The 26,450-nt window shown below is 37.5% G+C and overlaps 1 protein-coding gene across 3 annotated transcripts in view; it reads right to left on the bottom strand.

Moving 5' to 3' along the window:
• OLA1 (Obg like ATPase 1) overlaps positions 1-26,450 on the bottom strand; it is a 110,775-nt gene that overhangs the window by 68,057 nt on the left and 16,268 nt on the right. For all 3 annotated transcript variants that reach the window (XM_068407558.1, XM_068407559.1, XM_068407560.1), the window contains exon 4: positions 22,582-22,709. In XM_068407558.1, the coding sequence (XP_068263659.1) occupies positions 22,582-22,709 (128 nt within the window). The remainder of the gene's footprint in view (positions 1-22,581; positions 22,710-26,450) is intronic.

Here is a 26,450-nt window from a genome sequence, read left to right as displayed (position 1 = left end):
AACAATCTAGAATAACCTTAAGTTTATTTCATAACATATAATCAAGCAACATACGGTAATTAAAGCACACTGAAAACAGCAGTTACTAGCTAATTAACATTACAGAAACACTTTTCTTAATGATAGAAAAAGACAAAGATGTTATAAAGTACTGTAGCATAAGGAACAGTTTGTTATAAACCTTTTTGTTTAAAACATTAAAAACTTCAACTTCAGAATTTGAAATCACAGTACTTCAAGAATTAAAAATGTCAATGTAAGTTACGCACGATTAGGTAAGCAGTTTAGGTACTACCCTTTCTCCACGCAGCTCATGTAGGGCAAGCACCATTAATACAAACTGTCGCACCCTTCAGGACAGCTCAGCATTTGCAAACACACCCAACCTCTATATTATCCTTATTCATGCAGAGTTAAAGAACTAATACAGTTTCACTATTTTCATGGTAGTAAGACGTATTTTGCCATCACCACAGCACCTGAACTGCAGCTAGGGACAAGCAGCAAAGAACAACTCGAGCTGTGATGATGGCACCCTGGGCTGGAGTCAGGGGACGGCTGCCAAGACAGCCACTGTGCTCTTTTAAATGCACTGGTTTGCAATGTCAGTTCAGCAGTGTACTTCATTAGATAATTGTTTTGCAATTAAATTACCACTTTAAAACGGCGGCAATATTTTACCTTTACGTGTTATTTTTAAATCCACCTTCTACTTATTACTGGCACACAATCACAATTAATACTGTGCTCACACATAGGCACAGGACAGTGCATGAGCAAAAACACATGGCCACCACTGAACGGACGGCAGAGTGCCTGTCTCAGCGGTATTGCCTTAGTTTCCTAGTCCCTATAAACTGGCAATAGTATGTACATCTTTGTAGGGTTTTTTAAATTTTGAAATCCAAAAGAAATGCTTATATAAAGGTACACTCAAATTCTCAAATATCCACAGTACTAACATATGAATGTCAGTATGAATATTTGTATCACGCAGCAAAAAAGTCAAGCAGGCCACCAGAAATTGCCTCTTTGCATGAGGAAACACGTATCTAAAAACATTCCCTCTCTCATTTAAATATATATATATATATTTGAAATCCAAATATTCCAGTATGAAAAATAATCAATACTAATGTTGTCATCCTTCACTTGACCACTGCCTTTTTAAACATTAACGCTACTAGAATATTTTTAATAGGTTGTGATATAAACTGTCAAACTCACAAGCAGTCAGAAAGGACACTGAAAAAGGTGATCTCAGTTGCTAATTCCAGTGTGCAACATCTTTTGTTCAAGGTGTGGTTTGACATTGGTTTTTTCCTGATAAAATAAGCCTAAAAATCATTCTTAGACAGAATGAAGATCCTCTCCATCTCAAAACACTCTGGCTTTCAAAGAAACTCTCCAAACGAAAAGGACCATACTGGCCATCATGCTTCTGGCAATTTTTGAAGTCCCTGAAGAAAGTCCTTGTTCATCAGCACTTAAATCTATAAAAAAAATCATCCAATTATTGCAGCAAGGTTCCTTGCAATTTTTTCCCAAAAAGCTATCATGTAGCATTTGTCTTGGACCTTGTCTATCCTGAAGAGGCTATAATTTTTATAAAAATATATGGAATTATTTTAGTGTTTCTAAAACCACTCTCAGTAGATGCCAAACCACAATACTTACACTTTTTCACATTAGATGAAAGACAGATGACAAAAAAAAACCCCAAATGTCAAAAGACATGAAAAAGGCATATACAATATTTAAGCATTTACATAGATGCCTCTCACACTACTGCTGTAGATGGCTCCCCAGCACAGCAAGTCAAGCACCACAATCACTTCATCAAGTTTCACTCAACTTGCAGCCTGCTCACCATTTGCCCATGGGAAAGAGGGCTGACAGGAGCAAGCCAGAGGCCAGAACTGTCCTAGCAGACTTCACATCACCTGCTAGTTAAAAGAGGAGAACCTGCCAGAAAAGAAGATTTCTTAAGAGTTACATCCTATTTTTCAGTAACCTTACAATTTCAAACCAGTTTAACTTTGTTCTGAAGACACAGTTCACTGTTCAATTTCTCCCTTTTTGTAACAACCCTGACAAAGAATACTATGCATATGTTTTTACATAATGAAATGTTCTAACCTAAATTGGATCAGGGATAAAAAAATTCCATATCACATAACACAGAAAGAAAATGTTATCCGTCTAAGATTCTTTTGCCTTTCATTTGGCAGGAAAACCCTGACGTTCAGAGCTCATGAAAATATCAGTCAGAAACTTCAAAAAGGCTAGAAACACACCACAAAACAACAAGAGACTTTTCTGCTAAAAAAAAATTTTTGAAGAAAGCATGGCTGCTGCAATGGTATGAAAACAGGCCGCATTATGCTATCAGCAAGCCAGTGTTTACTCAATGCTGATTTTTCAAACTATTTGTTTCTATGAAATAATTTTCTGAAGTTTTAAGAGATGTTACTGCAGAAGAGAGGAACTTCCAAAAAGCTATAAAGCTGTTAAGTTTCTGTTCCATCATTTATTTAATAGTACATACATATATAAAAACTTTTTCTTTAAATAAATTGGTAGGCAGTATAGCTAAGAAAAAACACATTAAGTGAACAGGAGATGGATTACCTTTGACTAGGCTCTCGATCTCGGTGAAAAATCAGAACTCTGATCACAAGATAATTTTCTTTGTGGTTTGCTGATTACTAACCTTAAAAATGTTCTCCGAGTCATTAAAATCATCTGTTTCTTTACAATGTGCTTTCAGTTACTGGTTTTCAATTTTCAACACAACATTGCTGATAATATTACAATATCCCGTCCTCCTAAAAGCAGCCTTTAGAGCCTGTTTGCATTCCACAGGAAGACGCTGCCTTGCTCTTGGATGCGGCTCCATCCGCCTTCCTCCCCCACACTGCCAGCCACAAGCCCAGCTAACCCATCTACTCACTCCATCAAGATATTAAAACTGGTGGCATACCATACATATGAGACTGATTTATGCATTCAAACTGCATCATACAAGTAATCTTCTCCCTTACCAAAGATTGCCAAAAGGCTCTTTCTTCTTAAACATGCTGAATATTTCATTCTAGTTATGTGGAAATATCTCTATGCAGTGCTTGTATAATACCAAAACAACGTACTTCTGCATAATTATGCTTGTTCTGAAACAAAGAACAGCAATTTGTTTTCCAAGGCAAAGCTTAAAACACAGGAAAAAAAAAATGTAAGTTCACATTGGTTTTATGGGTGAGATTTGAACTTGCTTTGTGTTAAACTGGGGCTTAACCTATCAAATTCCACCAAATTTAACATTTCAATTTAAAACAATTTTCCTATAACTGCAGTGGTCCCAAATATACCTTTCTAGTCAAGAAGCTTTTAGCTATCAAACAAATTATTGTTTCACCTATTTTCCCTGCTCTAGTACAAGAAATTAACAACATTCTAGTAAATAGCACTGCTGACATACAAAATCCTGTTAACCAACATCACCCTGCTGTTACATAGCAAGAAAACAAAAAGTAGGAAGGCAAAAAACCCCAAACCAGCAACTACTACCACGAGCAGAGGAATTCTGAAAAAAAAATCCCATGAACAGAAAGAGATGAGAGAAGACTGTAACTTGAGGTTTTTAGCTGACAAAGGCAGCGTTTCTCTCCAGCAGGGAGGAAATTTGGATGTTGCTTATGAGAACCAGATGAAGGGACATGAAGAAGTAAGGACTCCTTGTATGACTGCGACACGCAAGCTGGAAACAATGGTGGTCTGCAACAGCCTGTTGGTATGCAGGTGGCTCGGGTGGCCTGAACGCACTTTCCAGGCAGGTAGCATCGTCCGACCCTGCGGGCTCCCAGCATCACCCATCCTGGGAATCCCACGCTCCCTCTCCCCAATACGGCCTGACATGCTCTTGACACATGACAACGGAGCAGAAATCAAGTAAGCCGTCCAGCCTGCAATAGCGAGGACCAAGCACAGGTCACACAAGAACAGGCTCGTACGCCATAAGCTAATCACCCTTATTATAGGGGATACAGAGACATCTGCACGGCACGAGTATGAGAATCACAGTTTACATACCCAGACCCCACTAGTATACACCGTGCTCCTGGACTTAATTGGCTCCCTTAGCTCATTAAAACAGCAAGCTGTACATTCCCATCTACAGCAAGACTAAAAAAAGCTGTGAAATATTTGTCTGAAACAGCGGCTGATTAGGAAGATCAGAACTACGATGTATTTACCTTTCAAGTGTCTAGTCCATCATATTATTCAACAGCAACACTCAAATGACGTACGCAAATATCTTAGCATGACAACATTACACTGACTGCACAGGAGGAAAATTAAAACTTAATAATGTCTAACACCTTTTTTAGAAGTATAGGGTTTCATTAAAGACAAATTATTAAATAATTCTGAATGGTTTTTTTTCTTCTGTTAATAACAGAAACCCTGCTGAGGTTTAGTGAGCAAGACACCGAAAAGCTGAGCAGCCGATTCGGCTGGCAGGTACCTTTGCTCTGCCAGGCGTACTCGTGCTGCACTCTCCTGTGCTAACAACAGCTAAGGCAAGTCCAACAGTGATACCGTAATGCTTCTGCACAAAGGAAAATACATGCACATAACAAAACTCCCCAATTATTTACTCAAAGAGTGCAACTGCATCCATTAATACTCAAAACCACTCACAGTGAAAAAATACAGAGAGGGAAAAAATTTAATTTAAACAAGCATACCAATGTTGTTGTTTTATTTCCGTATGGGACAAATAAACTACAAGGAAACATGCTCTCTCTTTCCACACAAGAACAACGTGTATTTGTAAATGATCAATTAACTCATATACTACATTGTTCACTCTAAGTGGCACAGACACATTAATGTCAGTCTGCAAATGTAATCAATACGTGAGAGGGGAGGGTGCTGTTTTTTGGGGGGGGGTTGTTTTGTTTTGGTTTGTTTTTTTTTAATAAATATATACTAATTAGTTAGGTTCAGACCAAGCCATCTGTATTCACACTGAGCAGAACTTAACTGCAATTCATGGAATTTAAATCACAAACACAGTATGACTAAATAAAAGAACTGCACCCTTGAAAAGGATATAGAAGTACTTTAAAAAGTCACTTTTGTTCCCTCTTCCTACTTGCTTATATACACATTCCAAGAAAAACAACAGCAAAACATGTGAAAGAATGAGAGCAATAATCAGTAATTTACCAGTTAGCAGCTTAAAATGATGTTGGAATAATAAAATAAAAAAATATAACCTTGGTAAAGTGATTGTTGTTAACAGTTTATCAGTTTAAACATAACTGTGAAATGAGAGCATTGAGAGAGTCTTATTCTTATCAAAGTCATTGTATGGGAAAAGAGACTATATAAGTACAGCTGCATTTTTAATACTCTTCTGCATGATCTTTAGCTTGCATTTATATCCTTTCATATCCCATCACTACAGGATTATTGTTGGAACAGTGCTATAATCATTATTCAACTGTAAGCTACTTTTAACTTTCTTTTTATTTGTGGATTGGTGGATTACCTTGAAATACCATTGCATATTTTTCCCCTTCCCTTGTAAAAGCCTTAACTAGTAAAACAAGAAACCTGCCAACATCATGATATTTGGTTTTAAGAAATTCACTATCAAGCTTCAGTAATTTTTGTCCCAGTTGTTACCAGTACGAACAGACTCCTTGCTCCACCAGGGCTGTACAAAGTGGGTGGAACACATGAGCAAATGGCGTTGAATTTATTTCACTTCATCAGCAGCACAAGAGGGAGGAAGTTTGAGAAAAAATGGAGTTGCTAGAGGAAGTGGTCCCTAATTTGCATATTCCTCAGAAGGATAAGTTACTAGATCAACGTTATGTGAAAGAACAGGAAAGTTAAGTTTATACGCTCCTGTCTCAGTTCTTCTGGCCCAAAGAGGAGGGGTGACCACTAAAGGCAGCCTTTAATGCCCCAGCGCTAATATGCAGCCACAGAGATTTTATCACAGATTCAGTAGAGACAGTAACTCCTGCATGCAAATTACTACAGAATTACACAGTTGTCATGTATTCCCTACAAAAATAAAGCAATTTAATATAAAAATCAGTAATGAGGTAGGTTTTTTATAGCCTAATTTCTTCAAACGGGAGCTATGCGTCAGATAATCTTAAGTATATGTGAAGTCTGAAGATATGTTATTCCTTTACTAAGGTTACGTGGAACAAGACAGGCCTATTGCACACTTAACACGACCAACATACAAAAAACTATACTAATTTTACCTGCTTTACTGAACTTTCCACAAAAATCATCCTTTACTCGACTACAGAATTTGAGGAGGACACAACAGTATTTTCCACAAACTTCTATAGCACTGAATATCTGTTTTAACACAAGGAAAACAACTTAAGAAATCATAATCTAGTCACATGCAAATTCTTCCCATTCACTTTGAAGTGGAAAGACACATAAATAAAAGAAAAACACAACAACAGAGGAACAGAACATCACAGATTAGGTATTTCCAACAGAGAAAGCCATTCAGTAGGTATCTGTACAGTCATCAGTACAGCAGGGTCAGAATCAGAAAACCCTGTGTGTGTTATCAAAACCAGGGTTTGCTTCTGGGTTTTATTTTAAACTCTGCAAACTAAAACTATTCCATTCATGTCAAAATGTGTTCGTATGGAACAAAACATCTCCTGCAGTCCAAATCACTTTACTACAAGGCTTTTTCCTCTGTTCCAATATCATCATGTGCCCTTAATTTGCTAGTTGAAAAAAAAAAATACTGAAGCCTAACATGTATTTATATCTGCTTGTTAAAAAAAAAAAGTATGAGAAAAGCCTTCCATAATGGAGAAGGGAGGAGGAATGGAGGGGGTGGAGACAAGAACAGGACACAAAAAAAAACACCTTTTCCAAAGATTGTTCAAGGCAAAAGGGACATGTCATGTTAAACAGTAGTCAATAGCTGTATACAACCAGTAAACAAATTCAGCTCTATGAAAAAAGAACTACATCACCATTTAGTGGTTGCAATTTAGATTATTCTAGCGTGTAATACTTTAATTGTATAAAACAAAGCTGATGTCACAAACACAAAAGAACTTCTTGCAAAGCAAGCACCACAAGTAATTTTTGTGCTGCCACTGATGGCTGACAAGTGATGAGCACTTTGTTCGAATTTATATACTTGCGCATCTAAGGCAACAGGTGGCTTATAAAAAGAAAACACTGAGAGCTTTTTAACTCTTCATTATCAAAATTTTTATAATATGTTTTATCATAATGACTAAACAATCTCTACAAATAAAAGCTCAACATACTAACTATAAAGATGAACTATGGCTCAGGGAAAATTATCCATTATTTTGATAAAAGCAGAAACTGAGGTAAGGTTCTGGATCCCATTGACTTGAGCTCTGCCTACACTCACATTGTTTTGTAATTGCACAAAGCGCTCAATATTGAAACAGTACCTTGTGATATATAAATTAAGTCAACTTAAGACAAGAAATTCTATATTTTCTTGCTGACTGTCTTTTTTATATGCATCTCAAACAACAGCTGAATATTGTAGCACAGTTGGAAAAAAAATTTTACTTTCAAGTCTTTAAACCAACTGAGAGAGTGATGTGTTTCAGTTGTTGCTTGACGTAGCTTTGGGCCAAGAGTGGCATTACAGAAATGAATTGTATTTTTTCTAAATACTGCACAGTCAATGAACAGTTTTGGTTTCTTTAAGCATACAGTTATAAAAAAAATAATTAAAACATCTACACTAGACAGAATGCAGGATAATACTTCACACTTGCATTTAAGTGCAAGACTTTCAGTCAAAATAAAAGACATCATAAACACACAAATAATTCAGACAAATATTTAAAAAAAAAAAAAAAGGAACTTAGAGTGATATTGACTGATTTAGTTACATTTAAAAAAAGCAGAAGATAAGTTGAGAAGGCAAAAATGCAATAAGCATACCAAAACGATCTTTATATTCTGCCTTGTAATTAAACTATGAAATAACCGTCTGCTTATGATTAAAACATTTTAGTGTTTGCTGTTTTGGATAGATTAGATGCACATACCAAGATATTAGACTTTTTCCTCTGCATGGCAATTTTGCCATACCATCCCTAACAATTAAAAAATATGACACATCAATATTTTTATCTTGTACACTACATATATATACACACACACAATTTCTATGGTGATGTTCACTAGATTAATCTTTCTGCTTTATGACACTTCAGAGCAGTGCAGAGCAGCTCAACCCAGAGTCTCAGACTGCCTGTTTTTCAGATTCCCTCTGCTTCTCTCCACAATTTCTCTGAAAGGAAGCAATCCCTCTCAGGTAGCCTACATTCTTGTAGCTATACATTTCCCTCCTTTTGCAACTCTTTCACTTACTTGACTACCAATTCCTACTGCTATTTAGTTTTGAGACATCAATTTTCACATCAAATTACCAAAGCTTGGTGCATAAAAATACTCAGTAAGCCTCAAGGAACTGTTATCTCAGTAACAGCTATCTCAGTAAGTACTGAAATGCAGACCTATGCTCAAATATATTTTAAAAGTTTAACTAGTAAAGTGAGCTTGAGGCACAGAAGCTTATCTGCCATCATTGTTATTGGGAGAAAAACTTGTATGATGGGGTGGAGGGGGACAGAGAAGGAAAAAGGTAGAGAGAAGGAAGGAAGAGGGGTGGTGTTTGATTTTATAAAGAACGCCTTTTAAACTAACTTTAATAGAAATGAATTTAACCATGTAATGCCTGAATACTCAGAAAATTAATTCCATATCTACGGATAAACACTGAGGTTCTGAAGAATCTTATGGCTGTTGTATCGAACAACAGATGAAGCATCACTTTAGATGCAAAACTCAAAATAAGAAAGTAGCATTTCTGAGGTATTCCACAAGAATAAATGGTTGAGTTGATAATCAATGCATTTTGTTAATTGCATCCAGGCATTAAGGCTTCAAGATGTTGTTTGAGGCTAGAGATCCCTTGGTGTCAATATTAAAACAACAGCTTTCAAATCATCTCTAGCAACTACTGCTGACATAAACATCCAGCGCTTAAATCCAGCCCAATGCTGATTTTGTTCTTCCGTGTAAGATTTCAGGATAAAAATACATCCTGAAATACACTAAAAAATAGCTGGGAGAAACCTGAGAGTAGCAAATGAAAGACTGACAACTTCCAAACAGAAAAAAGAAACCCAGACCATCAGAATTTCTGCTGAGATGCCATTGATAACTGATTAATAAAAGATCACCTGTAAACCCAAGCAGAAAAGTAAAACTTCATCATTAGCTAATGTGAACCTGGGCTTCATCAGGATGGAAGAGAAGTTTTGGAAAGCATACTGGAAAAATACCAACTACCTTTGTTGAAGGTTCACCAAAAGAAGTCAGCAGTTTCCACATCAATACTTTATCGTTACAACAGCAGCATAAAGGCATGCTTACAACCAAACCCTGCATCTCGCTAACATCTCCAGCATACGTAACAGTCATCAAGAAGTCATTTTTCTCATACTCCAGTGGACAACATGCAAGGTTTGAAAGAAAACATCTCTAAGCCTTGCAGACTTGGAAAGACCAAAAAAAAAGCAAATAAAAAAAAGGATGCAATTTGCATCACGTATTTCTTATGGCTGCCTTTTACAAACATTTTCCAACTTACCATATTAGCTCAATGCTCCCTCAGCTAGAACAGCACCACTGTTTGCTGGATTACATGCCAAATCTGATTAGAGAAATCACCTATTTTTAAAAATAACCCAGCAAGAAGAATACGGTTATTTTCAAAAACCAAAAGCCCTTTTCTCTATGGTTCTACAGTTTCAACAGCACAGGAGAAACTGGCAGCATACAGATAAGAAAAGGTGCTGGAGTACGGAGCTGCTTCAGCTACCAAAAGACATACTTATCCAGCGTACAAGTTAGGCACAAAGTATGACTTGGGAAGGGGCAGACACCTATTTTTCTACAAGTGGCATTTTGGTCATTGCAGAAACCAGAACTGCTCCAATAAACAGCAATTCTGAAAGAAAACTGAACCAAAGGGGTTTCTGTCAGTTTATTAAACAGCCTCATAGACTGAAAGAGGTTGCATCTGAACTGGATTACTGAAAAGAGCTTTTGCTTGGGTGTGACTCCTACAGTGGTTCCTTTGGCACAGGCAGATACACTCTTTGGCTTTCTAACGTGCAGTAACTGCCCCCAGCGACTTTTAAGCACTTGTGGGATTATGGGCAAAGAAAAAGGAAGCACTCTGAACTGACAGCCCAAGGATCTCAGACGAATTTGCTTGACACACACAAAAAAATATATTTTAATTAAGTCTTACAATGATGTATCTTAACTAAGCTAGGAGCCTTGTTTAGTTTGTCTAGGATAAGTAACTTATAACCAGAATAAGAAACCCAGAGCCAGCTTCCTCCTGGTCTTCATTTGCAGTAGTTACTCTACAGCAGTATCACATACGTATAACACCAATACAAGAAATACAGACGACTGGGGAGAATTTAATTAATACATTTTGAGGGCCAGAAGACGTAGCAGAGCATAAAGTGTATTCAAAATAACTTGCAAGTATAAAGCTTACTATAAATGTAAATACAATGAACATATGCCCAATGATGCACGCACATTTGTTTTAGGAATATGAATTGAACACAAGCCCATGACATGGCAAAGTTCTTTTTAATAAAATAAAATAAGTCTGCACAAAAGAGCACTCACAGTGCTCTTCTTCACAAGTGTTTCAAATGTGTTTTATCCCTTCTTCAACTAGATTACTCTCATTACAGATTTTTTACTTAAAATTCTTAGACTTTAGTTCCTATTTAAAGAGAAGAAGAGAAAAATCTTCAGAGTAACTTGGTCTCTTGCCTCAAGGCACTAAAAGCTATACTAATTGTACCTCTAGCAGGAGTGGAGGCATCGGTTCCCCTCACCTGGAGACCACCGCTCCCACAGATGATGCACCACAATCACTTTTGTGAGCACTCCTAGTCTGTTTTAACATGAAGTCACCTAATTTCACATCAGTCTCAGCATAATTAAATCAGCTCATTTCATACTGACACACTTGCATATTCGCTTGCCACACTCAACTCTGGAGCAATGAGGGACAGTGATGAAGAGCCCCTGAGTGCCAACAGTTAACTCTTACTGCCGTTTCCAACCCAAACACAGGTCTATGCCCTCAGCCATGTTAGGGAGCGTGGCCATCTGTGCATAAATTAGGAAACAGAGAATGCTTCTAAGAGCCTATTTCAACATTTTCATTAAAACTATGCATTAAAAAAAAACAACAAACAACCCAACAAAGAAAACCTAACTCCCTGTATCTTTTGAGGAATGCACTTTTGAGAAGGCAGCTTTCTGAAAGGGAAGCTATAATATGTCTACAGACCACTCACCTTTCTGATGCAATCACTGCATGTAATTAAAGTGATGCTGATGAACAGTCAAGCCACTTACCTTTTTCTGTTCCCAAATTCTTGCAAAGAATTGCTGATTTTACCTTTTCTGAGGTGGCCTTCCTCCAAACACGCTTTCACATTTCATATTACAACCACAAAAAAAAAAAAAAGCAGCATTTTTCCCTTCAAGCTTTCAAGAAAGTCCATGGCACAGCAAAGAAGAAATTACTTGTACAGTATTAAACTATCACTGTCTTAAAGCCAGGAGACCCTACACCACCAGTAAAGACACCCACTCAAACAGGTAAACACGTTTCAAAAATAGTCACCCGAACACCCTCTAACACTATCACATATTGATAATTTCTTTAAAGTATTACAGAGAAAAACTTAAGTCTCATCTGTATTGCCTAAATAGCAATTATAGACTGCCATATGACACACAGAACTATAATCAAAGTAGTTGTAGGTCAAATAATAGCAATGACTCAGTAGAGATAACCTGTCTGGTCTTTATTTTCAGGGGAGGTGGGGTTTACTGGTCAAGTACTTCATGACTCACAGTACAGTATATTAGAAATTTTTTATGTATTCTTTAGAATTGAGAGATTGCCCTTGCAGCTCAGTAGGTAGCTCTCCTGTTTCTGGCCTACGAGGTCATAGCTTTAAGTCCCTGCTGAGGAAACTTTTAACAAATTCCATCTACAAATAGAATAGCATTAGATGCTGCTACTCTAGCAAGGGTGGTGGCCTTTAGACAATTAATTTTTATGTTTTCATCTGTTCTGATAAGAAAAAGAAATTGGACATAGAGAGGCACAGGATATTAGGCTGAAGATAAATGACAAAGTGGGCTCCAACATCCATTGTAACTTCAATTAGCATGAGACTTACAATTCTAGCATTATCAAACTACAATGAAGGCTAGAGATGAATGCAAGAATAATAATTTTCCTTCTCAATGAGCATAAGTAATTTACAGAATTTACAATATTTGAGACTGAAAAGAAACCTCCTAGGTACTGTACACTGTACAATCAAAATTTGACTCGTGACATCAAGATGCAACCTCAATGTAAAACAAACTTTGGAGTTTTTCATTAGTAATAAAAATATTTGAACATTAACAGCTCTCATCTGACTCTTTCTGAAGAAGTAAAGTAGATCCTTGAGAGACATTTATTTAATTATCAGGGATTAAAATGATACCACTCTGCAATATATAAATTTTTGCTTCTCATACCCATATATTTGGGGAGGCTCAGAATAACAATTGCTTGTGACAAATTTAAGAATAAAACCTGTTTAAACCCTTATCTGAGTTTATTTGTGCTTTAAACTGTAGTTAGAGGAATATGAATTAAAGCTCAGGTATCACTTTCACTCAGCCTAGCAATGTAATCTACTGTTCAGTGAAGACAAAGGCTAACTCACTAGAGTGCTGACAATTTTCCAGCACCTTTTCCACAATCTGCACCCACGTGCCCAGGAAAATAAATTCACTTCTCTGTGGGGGACAAAGCTGCAAACAGCACACTGAAAACAGTTTTGAGGTACAAACCTGTAAGTTTTGTTCATATATACACACCAAAAGGAAAGAAACACTTTTCTTTAGAAAAGCAAAAAATAAAACAGCAATAAAACAGGAGATGAGGGTGACTGTACGGTGTGACTTCCTACATCACAGAAACACTAATATTATGCTCAAGTAAGGACAATGACAGATCTTGCAAAATTCTTCTGCAGTAGTTTAGCTTAGGAGGTTATTGTCCTTCCTGTATTAATCTTATTTGCCTAAGTGAAAAATCTGATTAGCTAAAAGTTTTCCACAGCTGGCCAAATTAAGTTAGTTGATCCTGCACTGGTACTGATCTATTGAACAGGATGTGGGTGTAGAAAATGTCTCTCTCTTGCAGCTTTAGGTTTAGTGGTAGCACTAGTTGAAGCTGCACGTTGGAAGATAGACAAGAACCCCATCCTGGTCCTTTAATTCCACTACCAACATTTTGGTCAATAATATACTACTATACAAAAGAAACATGAGGTTCTTTTCTGCTCTTCAGATGCTTCTACAAAGTAGACTACATCAACAGACAACTGCTTTGCAGCATCAGCCTTCATCCAGGGCCTCTTCCCATATCACTGTACTGAAGAGTAGGCACATGAGAAAGATAACAGCCATTGTACCAGACAATGAGATGTCTGGTCTCGCCCCTAATCTACTCCCAGTTTCATTTACATCCACCGTCTCCGCTGCTGGATGCTGCACAAACACTTACTCCAATTCTATGTGGTTATTCCTCAACAAGCTGCTTTGTTGAGGTTATTCCTCTATTAGGAATAGTGTAGCCAGCCGGTCTAGGGAAGTGATCGTCCCTCTGTACTCGGCACTGGTGAGGCCGCATCTTGAGTACTGTGTCCAGTTGTGGGCCCCGCACTTCAAGAAAGATGTTGAGGTGTTGGAGCGAGTCCAGAGGAGGGCGACCAAGCTGGTGAAGGGTCTGGAGGGTATGACCTACGAGGAACAGCTGAGGGAGCTGGGGTTGTTTAGCCTGGAGAAGAGGAGGCTCAGAGGTGACCTTTTTGCAGTCTACAACTACCTGAAGGGAGGTTGCAGTGAAGTGGGAGTCATCCTCTTCTCCCGGGCAACTAGCGATAGGACAAGAGGACACAGCCTCAAGCTTCGCCAGGGGAGGGTCAGGTTGGACATTAGGAAGATTTTCTTCTCAGAAAGGGTTATTAGACATTGGAATGGGCTGCCCAGGGAGGTGGTGGAGTCACCATCTCTGGATGTGTTTAAGAAAAGACTGGACATGGCACTTAGTGCCATGGTCTAGTTGACAGCGTGGTGTCAGGGCAACGGTTGGACTCGATGATCCCTGAGGTCTCTTCCAACCTGGTTGATTCTGTGAGCAGGTGTCTGTATGAACGTTTCTTCTCTCTACCAAGACTTTTTCTGAGCAAAAAAAGACTGCTGCGCTTCCATCCTTGGATGCAGAGAGAAAAATCCAACAGCACTAGACAGCACTTGCTCTCCAAGATGGCTTAAGGCTAGTACACGATGACAACTGCATGTGTTTTCCTGCAACAAGACTTTGTCAAGGCAGTACTTCTTGAAAATTGGTATTCCATGACTCACTGCCTCTTCCAATCCCTTTCTTACTGGGCTTTTTGTGGTTTGTTGTGGTGTGGTGTTTTGGGTTTTGGTGTGGGGTTTTGGTTTGTTTTTTTTTTTTCTTGGCCTCAAACTGACTTCTGTACCCAAAAGGAAAAAAAGCTTTATTCAAACACGCTTCCTTTTGGCTGCTTTGCGGTATTTAAAAGGGGAAGGAAGACTTGTATGCGTATAGAATTCCTCTATACAACATTGTTGTTTGCTTCAGAATTTAACTTCATCTGTTTTCAGAAGGCACTTTCCCCAGTCTTGTTCATTACCACACCGAACGTGGTAGAGTATCAAGAGGGTTGCAAAGGCCTGATTAGATTCAGCTAGTGGTTGTTACATGTACCCCCCGTTTCTGCTCACAGGTATAAAACCACTGGAAGGAGGAGAGGAGAAATCTAGCACTTCACTGCTTCTGCTTGTATCATCTACACAAACAAAAGGTCTGAAGTAAAAGACCTCTCCTGCAACAAAAAACATTTTCTTTTTATATGAGTAAAAACTTATGATAAGCAAATTTGTATGCACCTCCAGGAATATCTTTATTAGCCTCCCTTCCCTTTCAAGGTGGTGGGCTTAGCATCTGAATGCTGAGAGGTAAAATTCAAAGACACATGGCCTAAGACTAATTACTGCAAGTTGGTTTTTTTGTGACCCAATATTCTGAAATTGGAACATACAATGCAAAAATAGTCTTGATAAAAATTATTTCAGATTTAGTGATGATTTTGTTAAAAGGGGTAGAGGAATGCCATTTTCACAACTTTGTGATCAAAAAAAATCTCCTATGCAAAGCCTTACCCAGAATCAAAACACTGTACAATAATTGACAAAAAACAAACAAACAAAAAAAAATAAATCAAGCATTAGTTAATACAATAAAATGTTTCACAGGGCCAGAGCTGCCACTTTAATTTGAAAGCTTTCACAATGTTTGGTTTTAATATGAAGAAGTGAAAGCTAATTGAAAAGCTAATTGAAAGTTTAGCTGAACTGTGAGCAACTCCAAATATTTTATTAAACATTAATATAGTTACTCTGACTACAAATAAGAAGGAAAATAAAATCTCGATAAGAACTATTATCTACTCAATAGCATACAGAAATACATCTTGATTGTCTAACACTAACAAGTTTCGTATGTGCAAACTACTTTTAAACTTTGGTAGCTTAACAGTGAAGGGTTTGTATTTGTAAATGTGGAACCCTAACTTTCTTCTTTTTTACCAGATGGCAATTACATTTAGTAATATAAAACAAAAAGAAAGCATCTTCAAAAAATTGAACCAAAATATGTTGAAGACAAAATTTTGTGAGACAGCTATATCATTTCAAGGTGAATTTTGACACGTTCTAATATCTGAACCTGTTTTCTTCATGTTTATAAGTGACACAGCTGAGTTACAGCTGCATAAACGGAGCCACTATGATTCCCAATGCACAGAATACACACGCTGAAGGGATGAGATGTGACTCACACTTCGTTCACTGAAATGCTAGTGCAGTGGAGTGTGCCTAAGTGATATCATCATGTGCCTCCTCTCTGTAGCAGTCAGCTTCCAGGAGCAGCAATCACCAGGTATGGTTTCCTCTTAGAGAACATGGGGAAAAAAAACGCATCGTGCCCCAAGTATATAAAAGCTACAGAATGATTAGCGTCTTTATACAGAAAATACACACATTTTTATAGAAAGTCAAAAAATGAAGTCAGAACAGAGGATGCATCTTATTCAGTTAAATAACTTCGTTATCATCACTTTGATTTTTACATGCAAATCAAAACACTGGCAGTATTACTGCGAGTTCCCAATGACCCTCATGCTGATAAAAAATAAAGCCAAATCAACTTGATTTTAAATGCTGAGCAAAAACCAGTACAAATATTGTCAAACTCAGTTTTGATTAGTGTTTATCTCAAACAAGAATAAACTACACTCAGCTCACGTGATTCATATCTATCAAGGTTTTAAACGATGACAAATTGGTTTACAAGTTACTTAAGGAGGCAGAACCAGGGGCTGTACTAAACATTTCCAGTTATCACAGATATAAAACTGGAGTCAAAGCAATTAAAGCTTTTTAGGAACCATTCACATTGGTCATACCAGTCACTTCTGTAAGACTGCAGGGGATGTTTACCTAGCTTCATGGTTCTTTCACTCTTGTCACAAAGACAGACCTTTCAAGGATTATCAGTTACCAAACTCCCCACCCCGCCCCTAAAAGGCAGCTACAGCTCCTCTGCTGTGGAGTCAGAGCACTTCCAGGCAGAGGAGTAAAGCAGGAGCTGCCCACCCCTACCTGCCTGCACTCCTCCAGCACCGTGTCACCGCAGGCGGCTTGCACGTTCCTCTGCAGGACTGGAAGACCAGGCAATGGCATGCAGGTGAGCTATCAAGTTCTTCCACAAAAGCCAGTGTTGCCTGCCCTACTTCAAACACCGGGTATCGAACCCTAAGGTTTTTTATTTCTTAAAAAAGAGCATTTGATAGCAAAGTACTTTTACAGACAAATTTCCTTCCAATTTCTGTAACTTTGAAGAGAAAGACTGGATTTCATTAAAGAAACTAAAAATAAGAGAAAAATGTGGAACATATTTTCTAGAAAACTAGGGCTGCGGGATATCAGTGGGAAGAGAAACTCAAAAACGCAAAGAGCTCTGCCTGTTTAACATCCAGTACATTTAAAAACTCAACAGCTGTAGCAGGGACTAAACACTGACATCTACCATTTTCTTCACTGAAGCATTATTTAAGAGTAATTTGTAAATTTACACTTGTAACAAGGTTGCCATTTTTAGTCCACCACACAAAGAACATAATTTTCTACAAGTACTTGTGACTGAACTGCCATAAAAGTTGAAAGGTGGTTAAAGCCATGGAGCTTGGGAAGAAACACTATTATAAACTTCAAACAGCCTGCCTTCTGCCACCACAAAGCATTGCTGCCTCAGTTAAAACCGTAATACACCTGAAACATGGAAAATAGAACTGTCAGAAATGTTTCAAATTAAACAGTGAAACTCGGAAGATGAACAAAGCTGTAACTACTTTAAAGCATGTGTCAGGTTACTGTGGTATTAATGCCAAAGACTCCATTATCCAGGAGAGAAAACAGTTTTAAAATTAAACTCCCCATTCACTCAGCCAATAAGTAAGGAAGTATATCTCTTTGAGGTTTCCATAATTGGATTCGGTCAAAAATAAAATATACCCCTACTCCTAAGAAACTGGGATACCCTCTGCAATATTTTTTTTTAAACTGTATTGAGATCAAATGGTTTATTTTAAATATCAGTAATTCATTTTCCATTTGTGCACTTTAATAGAAAAAAAAAAAATCTATAGGAAGTATCAAAACCCAAGAATGCATTGCTCTATCCTGTATAGGAATGTTGTTTGCTGTCACCTTGTTCGCTGAGCTAGGAGAACCTACTTCATATTGTTACTAAACGTGTACAAAAACATAGTAGTGCTCAACACAAATCTCTCCTTTTACTTGTTCTATTACCTTACCACGTGCTGTTCTCACACATGTTGCAGTTTCTTTAGATATATCAAAATGTCCCCTAGACATAAAAACAATGTTTTCATTGATTTAATGAACACTGTGTCTCCCAGGGAAAGTAATAGTGTATCCAAGATATGGAAATTTGAAGGTTGAAAATCCAGAACCATTTCAAGGGGGAGGGTACTTTCCTTTTTTAAACGAAGTAAAGAAGGTAGAGAATTAGCCAGACAGAAATAAATCTTGTTTCTCCTCAGCTTTATGCCATGCTGTCTTTGTTTAGCCTGCACCCCGGGGCTAAACAATAAACAGTTTTTCTCCCACCCAATGTCCCTTCCCCAACCTAGGAAGGGCACTGGGAAAAGGAGGGAGACTCGTGGGTTTGAAGTTAAACAGATTTAATAAAATAAAGAAACCGATACCAATAACAACACAAAACACACAAAATTATACTTATCTACAGAGCACTCACAAGTTGCTCCAGGAGTAGTAATCGTTGGGAATGAGGAAGAGGAAGAAGAGTGGAGAGGACAGCAAAAAGAGCCCCACCTCTCCCCAGCAAGCCCTCCCTTTGGTAGTGAACTTGATGTTAATGATATAGAATACACCTGTGGGCCAGCCTGGGTCAGCTGCCCCACATTTAACTGCTAAGGGCTTTGATCACCATGGCTGGCCACAAACTGAAACAAAATCCCAATGAAACCAGAACACATGCAAGAAACAGTCTAGGTAAACACCACACAGAACTTCCACAGTTCCAACAGAAATGTAATTGTAATTACTTTGAGAGTATTGCAGCTGCAGCTCACCTTTGTGCCCTGTGGTGGATAAACTGATAGGCAACAACCTTCTTCAAAAACCATCTCCTAACACAAAGAGGTAACAACAATGAATTGTTATGGCAGCTAAAAAAAAAAAACAAAAACACAAAACACAAACAAACCTTTTGTCCTAAAGAAAAAAAAAAAAAAACACAGTTCAACACATTCTCAAAGACTAAAGAAAACAGGATCAAAACCTTTAGCCTATGACTATAAAATATCTTCAGTGAGATTCCCGAAGTTTAGCTCATCATACTCAACAAAAACTGCCCATTCCTAGCTAGCCACTTCCTTGTCTATCATTACCTTAATTAATACAACTTGAGTGAGTTAATTCTCAAACTGCTTTTTGCAAAAATGCCAACTGAACCAAGCTAAGTCAAAGCCTAACATGCCTTTCTTCAATATACTCAGGCATGCAGATCTTGAAGCCTAGATCACAAACCCCACAATGACCTGCTTCTGACTTTCTGCCTGGCATCCAGAAATAAGAAAAGACCAATCCTCCAAAGGGCTCTGCTTCCCCTGCTAGCCATTAACATGGGCAGCAGTAGTGCATACTACAAGAGCGTAAAGACAGGGAGTAATGGTTTCAGTGCTCAAAGGTGTAAATTTGTTCCAGATCAACTCAAAACCTTAGTGAAAACAAACGCTAAATTTTTCATGCTTTGAAAAAGCATGGTCCCCAGATCACTTCCTAGTGCATTTCTTCTTGAGAAGATTTTATCATCCTTCTCATCTTCTCTTCATCTTCAGCAACACCTGCTTTCCAGCTTGCTGGCATACAAAGCCTCACCTTCCAGTCCACTGCCTATTCCCTTTTAGTAGGAGCAGCCTGTCTGGGTTCCTTTTAAGTCAGCTCCTATGCCACTGCAGAGATGCAGTGCCTACCCACCAGGCTGAAAACTTACAGCCAGTCTTAGGGCACTGGTTCCTAAAGACGCACAGTCTATTAAGAACTTGGACCAAACCCTGGTAAAGGGCAACAAAGAACCTTCATCCCCTCAAGATGTGAAAAGTTTATAGATTTACAAAAACAGTTTAGGTAGTTTCTATAATCTGATAGAAACCCTGAAAACGCCAGGTATGCCACAGACTAATAAAAAGGGATTTTTAGATTGGAAATAATTTTGACAGGTAGGTGGCTGTAAAAACATTACAGCATATTAAAACAGTTTACACATTTATACAATATAAGTTGGCATGGTATGTTGAAAACTTCAGTGAGTTACAGGTTTTAACTAGAGTCTGTGCTGTGTAACAGATTCTTTTCTTTTCTTTTTTTTTTTTTTTTTAATTTACTAAAGGGCTATTACTAGCTTTTAGTGCCAAATCTTCCTTTTTGTAGTACTTTGTGGGGAAAGGAAAGTAGAACTAATATGCACTTTACAGGGGAAAAAAAGAAGTAGTTTTACATCTCTCAACCACAAAATTTTGCATTAGCTTTTTATTATTATTATCATCCCTAAGTAATATTTTGAAAGATCTTTGTGTTTTTTGAGCAATCAACACACAGAATTTCTACTTCAGTTCATCACTAGCTTGCATTCTAGCTAAAACATCTAGCAAGAGCATCATTAGAGGCAGGGTTAAGATTTTTAAAAGAAAAAAGGAAAAAGTGCTATTTAAAAAATTATTCCATTATCTTTTTTGCTCCCAAAGAAGAAAAACAGCAACAATCATTTCACAACCATTATATTTCAGAATCCTTGAAAGAAACTGAAACATATAACAAGTAAATGCAAGACTAGATTAGAAGAAATAAATGTTAATACAAAATAAGTATCCAAACAGTTTAAAAACCCACAACAATAGTCTCATTCCTGTTTCAATCCCGAAAGAAAAATATAAACGGTGTTAACCCTTACAATAGCTACCTGAAACAAATGCTTAGGATTATTCAATATATAGATTAAAAAGCATCTTCTCCACTGGCCATTATATCAATCTGTTCCTTAACAAGCATTTATGATACAAGTATCAAAACAGAGCAAGTATAAAGAGTTTATCACTTGTCCCAATTGACACCAGGCAAAACAGCAATTACAATCCCAGGAGAGCAGCAGATTTGGGGAAACTGATTGCCCCTTTTTTCTAGGGATACTGTAGCAATGGTTCTTAGGTAGTTACAAATATTTAAAATACACCTAAGTATTACTACAGCCTTCACATACCGATCTAGTTCCTAAAGTAATGCACAAGTTCAAAAGACTTACTTCACTCTACCCAGTAAGGATCTGGCCTCACCTTTTCAAAATGTCTTAGTTTTAAATACTATTAACAGCTTAGCTACAATGAATAGCCCATAGCTTTCTATGCTACTGAAAGTATGCATCAAACGACTTTTAAACAGAAAATAGTAGTACTAGATACAAAATATAAATAAGGGAAATTTTTCAAAGGAGAAGTAATGCTCCACACATGCACTGTTAAAGACGGCTATCAGGTACCAGAACACCTTAAAAAAGGCCAGTGTTCCCAAAAGCATGTCCTGTTTTTCAACAGTGTAAGCCTAAGAACCTTTCACCACAAAGCTTGTCTCACTTGATTGAAAACACAGTACCAGCACTCTGCACCAAATCAGCGTGTCTAGGTATTCTTGATGCATAATAAATTGCATTTTACTGAGGTAGCATACTTACCTACTCACCAAGCATGCAGATGGTAGAGGCACATCAGCTCACTGTTCTGTATAAAAATGCTTCAAAAAACAAAGCTCATGGGAACAAGGTTTCTAAGCATCTAAATCAGTACTATAAGATACTAATATTCCATGCCTTTGGTTTTTGTTTTAGAAACCCTACCCACAAACACATTTTTGCTCCAATCACCAAATAAAAAGTATTTCTACCTTTTTTTGTTTATATTGTTTTATTGTTTCATCACTCACTATATAATAATGGCCAACCAAAAGTCAGGAACAAAGGTGTCCAGTTTCCTCAAATCTGCACAAACATTATTAAGCTCAATCTTTTCAGACCAGAAGCCTTTTTCAACACTCAAAGCATACTGCAAACCAACATAGGCTTTCAACAAGCTTTTAAGTGCCAAGCTTGTAAGTGCTGTTAATATGACTCTGAAGGCCAGTTCTGTATTGTGGTCATACATGATGAAAGAGAGAATCAAAGACCTTAGTCTAACTGAGAAATGTTCAGAATTCACAGGGATGGGGGTGGGGGGTGTGTTCAAGACTCATTAAGTCATACAGCAATCGGGAAAAGGAAAGAAGTGAGGCTTGCTCTGTGAGGAACAGAATCCCAGAGTCTTCTACTAATTCCATATTTTCATTCTCTACTTCCATTTTAACCTTTTATTATCACATTCCATTCCTCCTCCTTTATAAAACTAAACAAATCAACTGCCATGCACTGATGGCAAAAGAAAACAAACCATTACTGCAGACTTCCAAAAACCAAGCTATTTTTTAAGTCTTCAGCACAATGCCAATGAAGACAGACACACCCGTTATACAGCAGAGGATGTGGTTTTTCTTGGTTGGAAAAACCCAAAACCTGATGACTGAATTGAATGGTAAAAGTTAAAATTGTAACAGAGATTTGTTCCACAGTTGTTAGAGTACAACAACGCTGTCCTTAAGCTATAAAGAGAACATATAAATAAGTTTACATACGCATCAGATGAAAGATCCCATCACAGGCGTTAATATGAGACAAGAAGGAATTTCCTAAGCCTTGGCCAGTGTGGGCTCCTTTCACAAGGCCAGCAATATCCACCACATTCAGAAAGGCTGGAATTTTGCTGAAATATAAAAGTTAGAAGTTTCATTACTTAAGCATATTAGCCAAAACTTTTCGCACAGAAATAAATTTAGAACATGAAAATCCTTTTTTTTAGAACAAGTTATAAATGACAGTAGCTTTCTTCTTTATTTAACCTGCAATGTATAAAAGACAAGATTCCCCCCTCCCACGTAAAACATCAACCATTCTTACATGAATAATGACAGACAGATTAAAAATGAAATAAACTAGTTTCTAAGTGTGGAATCATACTGACAACTATACGAATAATCAACCAGGCCTGGAACACTGAGGCATGAAGCTAGTCATCTGTAACGAGCAGTTTTCATAGCACCAAAGGGATAAGACACATAAATGTCCATTGCACTCTGCTATCGCACACCTTTAAGGTTACCATTTAATTAAGCAAGTTAAGCAACTTTCTCAGAAGACAAGGGCATTTTTTTAAAACATGGTGATTAAAACTAGCAGTCATCAGGGTTATGTGAACAATTTGAAAGAAAGCAGAAAACAAGTTAAGATGAAGCTGGCACTATGATGTAAACAGTTGTGATGTTTTCTACCATAGTCAATAGTAACGGGTTAGCAGACGTGTCTACATGACATTTTATATAGCAACAACGGAATAGTCACAAAGTTCAAACTAGCTTACAAAAAAAAGGAAAAAAGCTTTTAGAGCTATGGAAAATGTATATGGCAATTTATAAACTGCAAGACTTTTATCATCTGCAGATTCTCAAGTTGTTTTAAAATGAGCAAATAACTTAACAGGCACTAACCTTTTCAGGTATATTCTAAACCAAATTACTTCACAAAACCCAGCTCAGTCAGGGGAAAAAAAAAACTAAAATTTTGCGATAAGGTGTTGACTAAAAGCACTTTCATATGGTCTATGCAAATGACAACACCATCATAAACAGTGGCAGATACAGAACAACACTGAAATGCTGCAAATTCCTCACTTGCTGAAGACCAGAAACCACACACCATAGTCATCAAGATCTCCAACTAGATGGCTTCAAAATAAGTAACAGGAACACTGCTTAATTTCCAAACACTTTACATTATCACAATTATATTTCATTAGCACTATGCTAAGATTAATACAACAGTTCACTGCTTTACTGACAGTAAGTATAATGGAAAACACCCAAATCCATCTCTTTAATAACAACGATGAGAAGGGTGTGACTTACACTACAAAGTCTGCATGAGCATACAGTGCCAATTTGTAAAGCAGTGAAAAGCTTTCTTTTATGGTGAGTGTTCCTCAACATGAGATTCAAATCTAAAGATATAAATTCTGTGGTCTACCTTAAGAGGTCTTTTCCAAAGACCTACCATTGCAGTGCTGCTCACAGATGGAAGCAACTACGTAAGTGTGAATGCATGCTAAGGATGACCTAGCCAGTGACCTCCTATCCAACCCTATATAGAAACCTTCTCAGAACAGCATTACACTTCTGAAGTCTTTATTGTCCACAGCCCCAAGTGTGACAGCGTGCTGATAAACATATTTGGTTTTTCAAATATTGAAATATTCAACAGCATGACTGCTGTCAAGTCTGTAACAGCAGAAAACTCCACTAGCATCAGAAAATTACCCTTCTCTTCTTACCCTGATGCCTGGTATGGCAGCTATGGCCCAGACAAAGCTGTAGGTATGGGTATCTATGGATCACTGTCTCTGCTCAGAGCAACAGGCTTAGGTAGAACAAAACAAGTTTCCAACTTCTTTTTTTAGTGCTATCTCACTTCCATTTAACTGTAAATAACACAGAACATAGTTTAGTATTAGCAGATGCGCTGCCTCACTTGAAATTAACTCCCTAATTTGAGAAGAGATGATCCATTAGAGTCTGTCTTAGTATGCAACACCAATGTTTCTGGAAGGGTGGTGACCTAAAAGCAAAAGATCTTATCCTGGTTTTGTTTTCAGTCTTCCTCTAACACTTCCCAAGAAAAATGATTTCTTTCAAGTAAACTAACTTCACAATACAAGATCTAGACAAAATCTTTTTTCTTTTCCAAGGTGAAGTTCAAAGTATCACTAAACCTGTCAGGTGTAATAAATTAGGAACTTAATGACATGTTTCATGTCATTAATACCTTTGCAATGCACTTAGAAACAAGCATGAATAGAATACAATACCCAAAAGGGTGAGTTTAAAAAAATACACGATAAAACATTTAACAGGTAGCATGAGTTACTTGAATTCAAGTACACAATAGGTTGACTTCTAGCTTTAAGCTTCACTAAGTGCATGAAAAGAAGGGCCCATCCTCAGGAAGACAGATGTTGTGTACTGCAAGTTAATGCTGTTGAATGCAGTAGAAAAAACATGAATATAAGTACATTCTGAAGTAAACAAACTTTGAAAATGTCACATTTTTGTCCCACTATGGTTTTCTTACCAACCTATCTTTTTTAACTACCAGTACACAAACTCAAACGGAAACAGCAAATCCGTAAGTTTAACACACTACCAAGAGTGCTGCACATTGTGAAGACAGAAGCCAGTAACTCTATTAATTAACCAATAACTCATTTTGCCTGACAGAACTGCAGAGCTAGTACACACCTCAGAAGAAACAGCAGCAACTTCCCAGTCAGAATTGTTATAAATCCTTGCTTTTTGACACACAACTAAGTCAACAGCAAGGCAGAAAAAATGCCCCTCTTTAAAGCACTTCTTCATTGTCATTTTAAACTGTGTTTTAATAAAAACAAAGGTGGTGTTAAGAATTGTTCTCCTTCTATGCTCTCCTCTCATTCTGGTAGGATTAACTTCCTGGCCAGCCATCAGAAGAATTCACACTTTCACTACAAAGATGCCACATTAGAGCAAGACAGATACCTTCATATGCAGATGGACCACTCTATCACCAGAATCAACCTCATTTGCTAGACAATGGAAAGAAAACCCCAGCACATTTATTTCACAATTGACTAATATGAGCAAGAGACCTTTGAAGATGAGTATCCGGGTTTCCAGGATGTTTTCTCACCTTCACCTTGGGTACCGTAAAGCTAACATTCCAAGCAAAATAAAACCACCCCCATTCTTGGCAGCCCCTTTCCTAAGCCTAAATCTATATTTCATCATAGAAAGATGAATACAGAGAAAAGCAGAAAAAGGCACAAACTAGTCACACTTGCCTATGCTCTCAAGGACAAAGAGTAAACATGAAACTAAATACACAGAAAACAGTGCAAAGAATGGGGGAAAAGTACCATATATCTCGAGTGTGTTTTAGTTCTTTTAAATGTAGAAGACTTAACTGGATTGTTCTTTTTTTTTTCCCCCCCTCCTTCTAAACAGATTAATTTCCATTTCTTAAGATTCGTTAGTCAGCATTAGCATAATGTCACTGAGCCTCAAATGATCATCAGGAACAGGTGGCATCAACTGATCATTTGTACAAATCAGTGCAACACCAATCTACCATAAAGCATGTCACAGGAATTTATAATTTGAAACAGATTACCAAATCCAGAAGTAACTCTATAGTTTAAGCGCAGGTATAATCCTTGAGCAAGGATTTTTTTACCTCACTTAGAAATACAGCAACAGTGGTTCTGTGTTAGCATATGATCTTCACTGTACGAGCTACTGTGCCACAAAGAGCACAAGACTCACTGGGCCAAAGAAAGTACAGTTTTGTAGTCCAGTGGTTAGGGTGTTTATTCAGGAACAAGAGACATGCATCCACAGGGTTACGCATTTTGCGGGGGAGG

The sequence above is a fragment of the Nyctibius grandis genome, chromosome 9, assembly GCF_013368605.1.
Source record: "Nyctibius grandis isolate bNycGra1 chromosome 9, bNycGra1.pri, whole genome shotgun sequence".
Lineage (NCBI taxonomy): Eukaryota > Metazoa > Chordata > Aves > Nyctibiiformes > Nyctibiidae > Nyctibius > Nyctibius grandis.
Note: the sequence above shows the minus strand (reverse complement) of the source record. Positions and strands in the feature narration are given on the sequence as shown.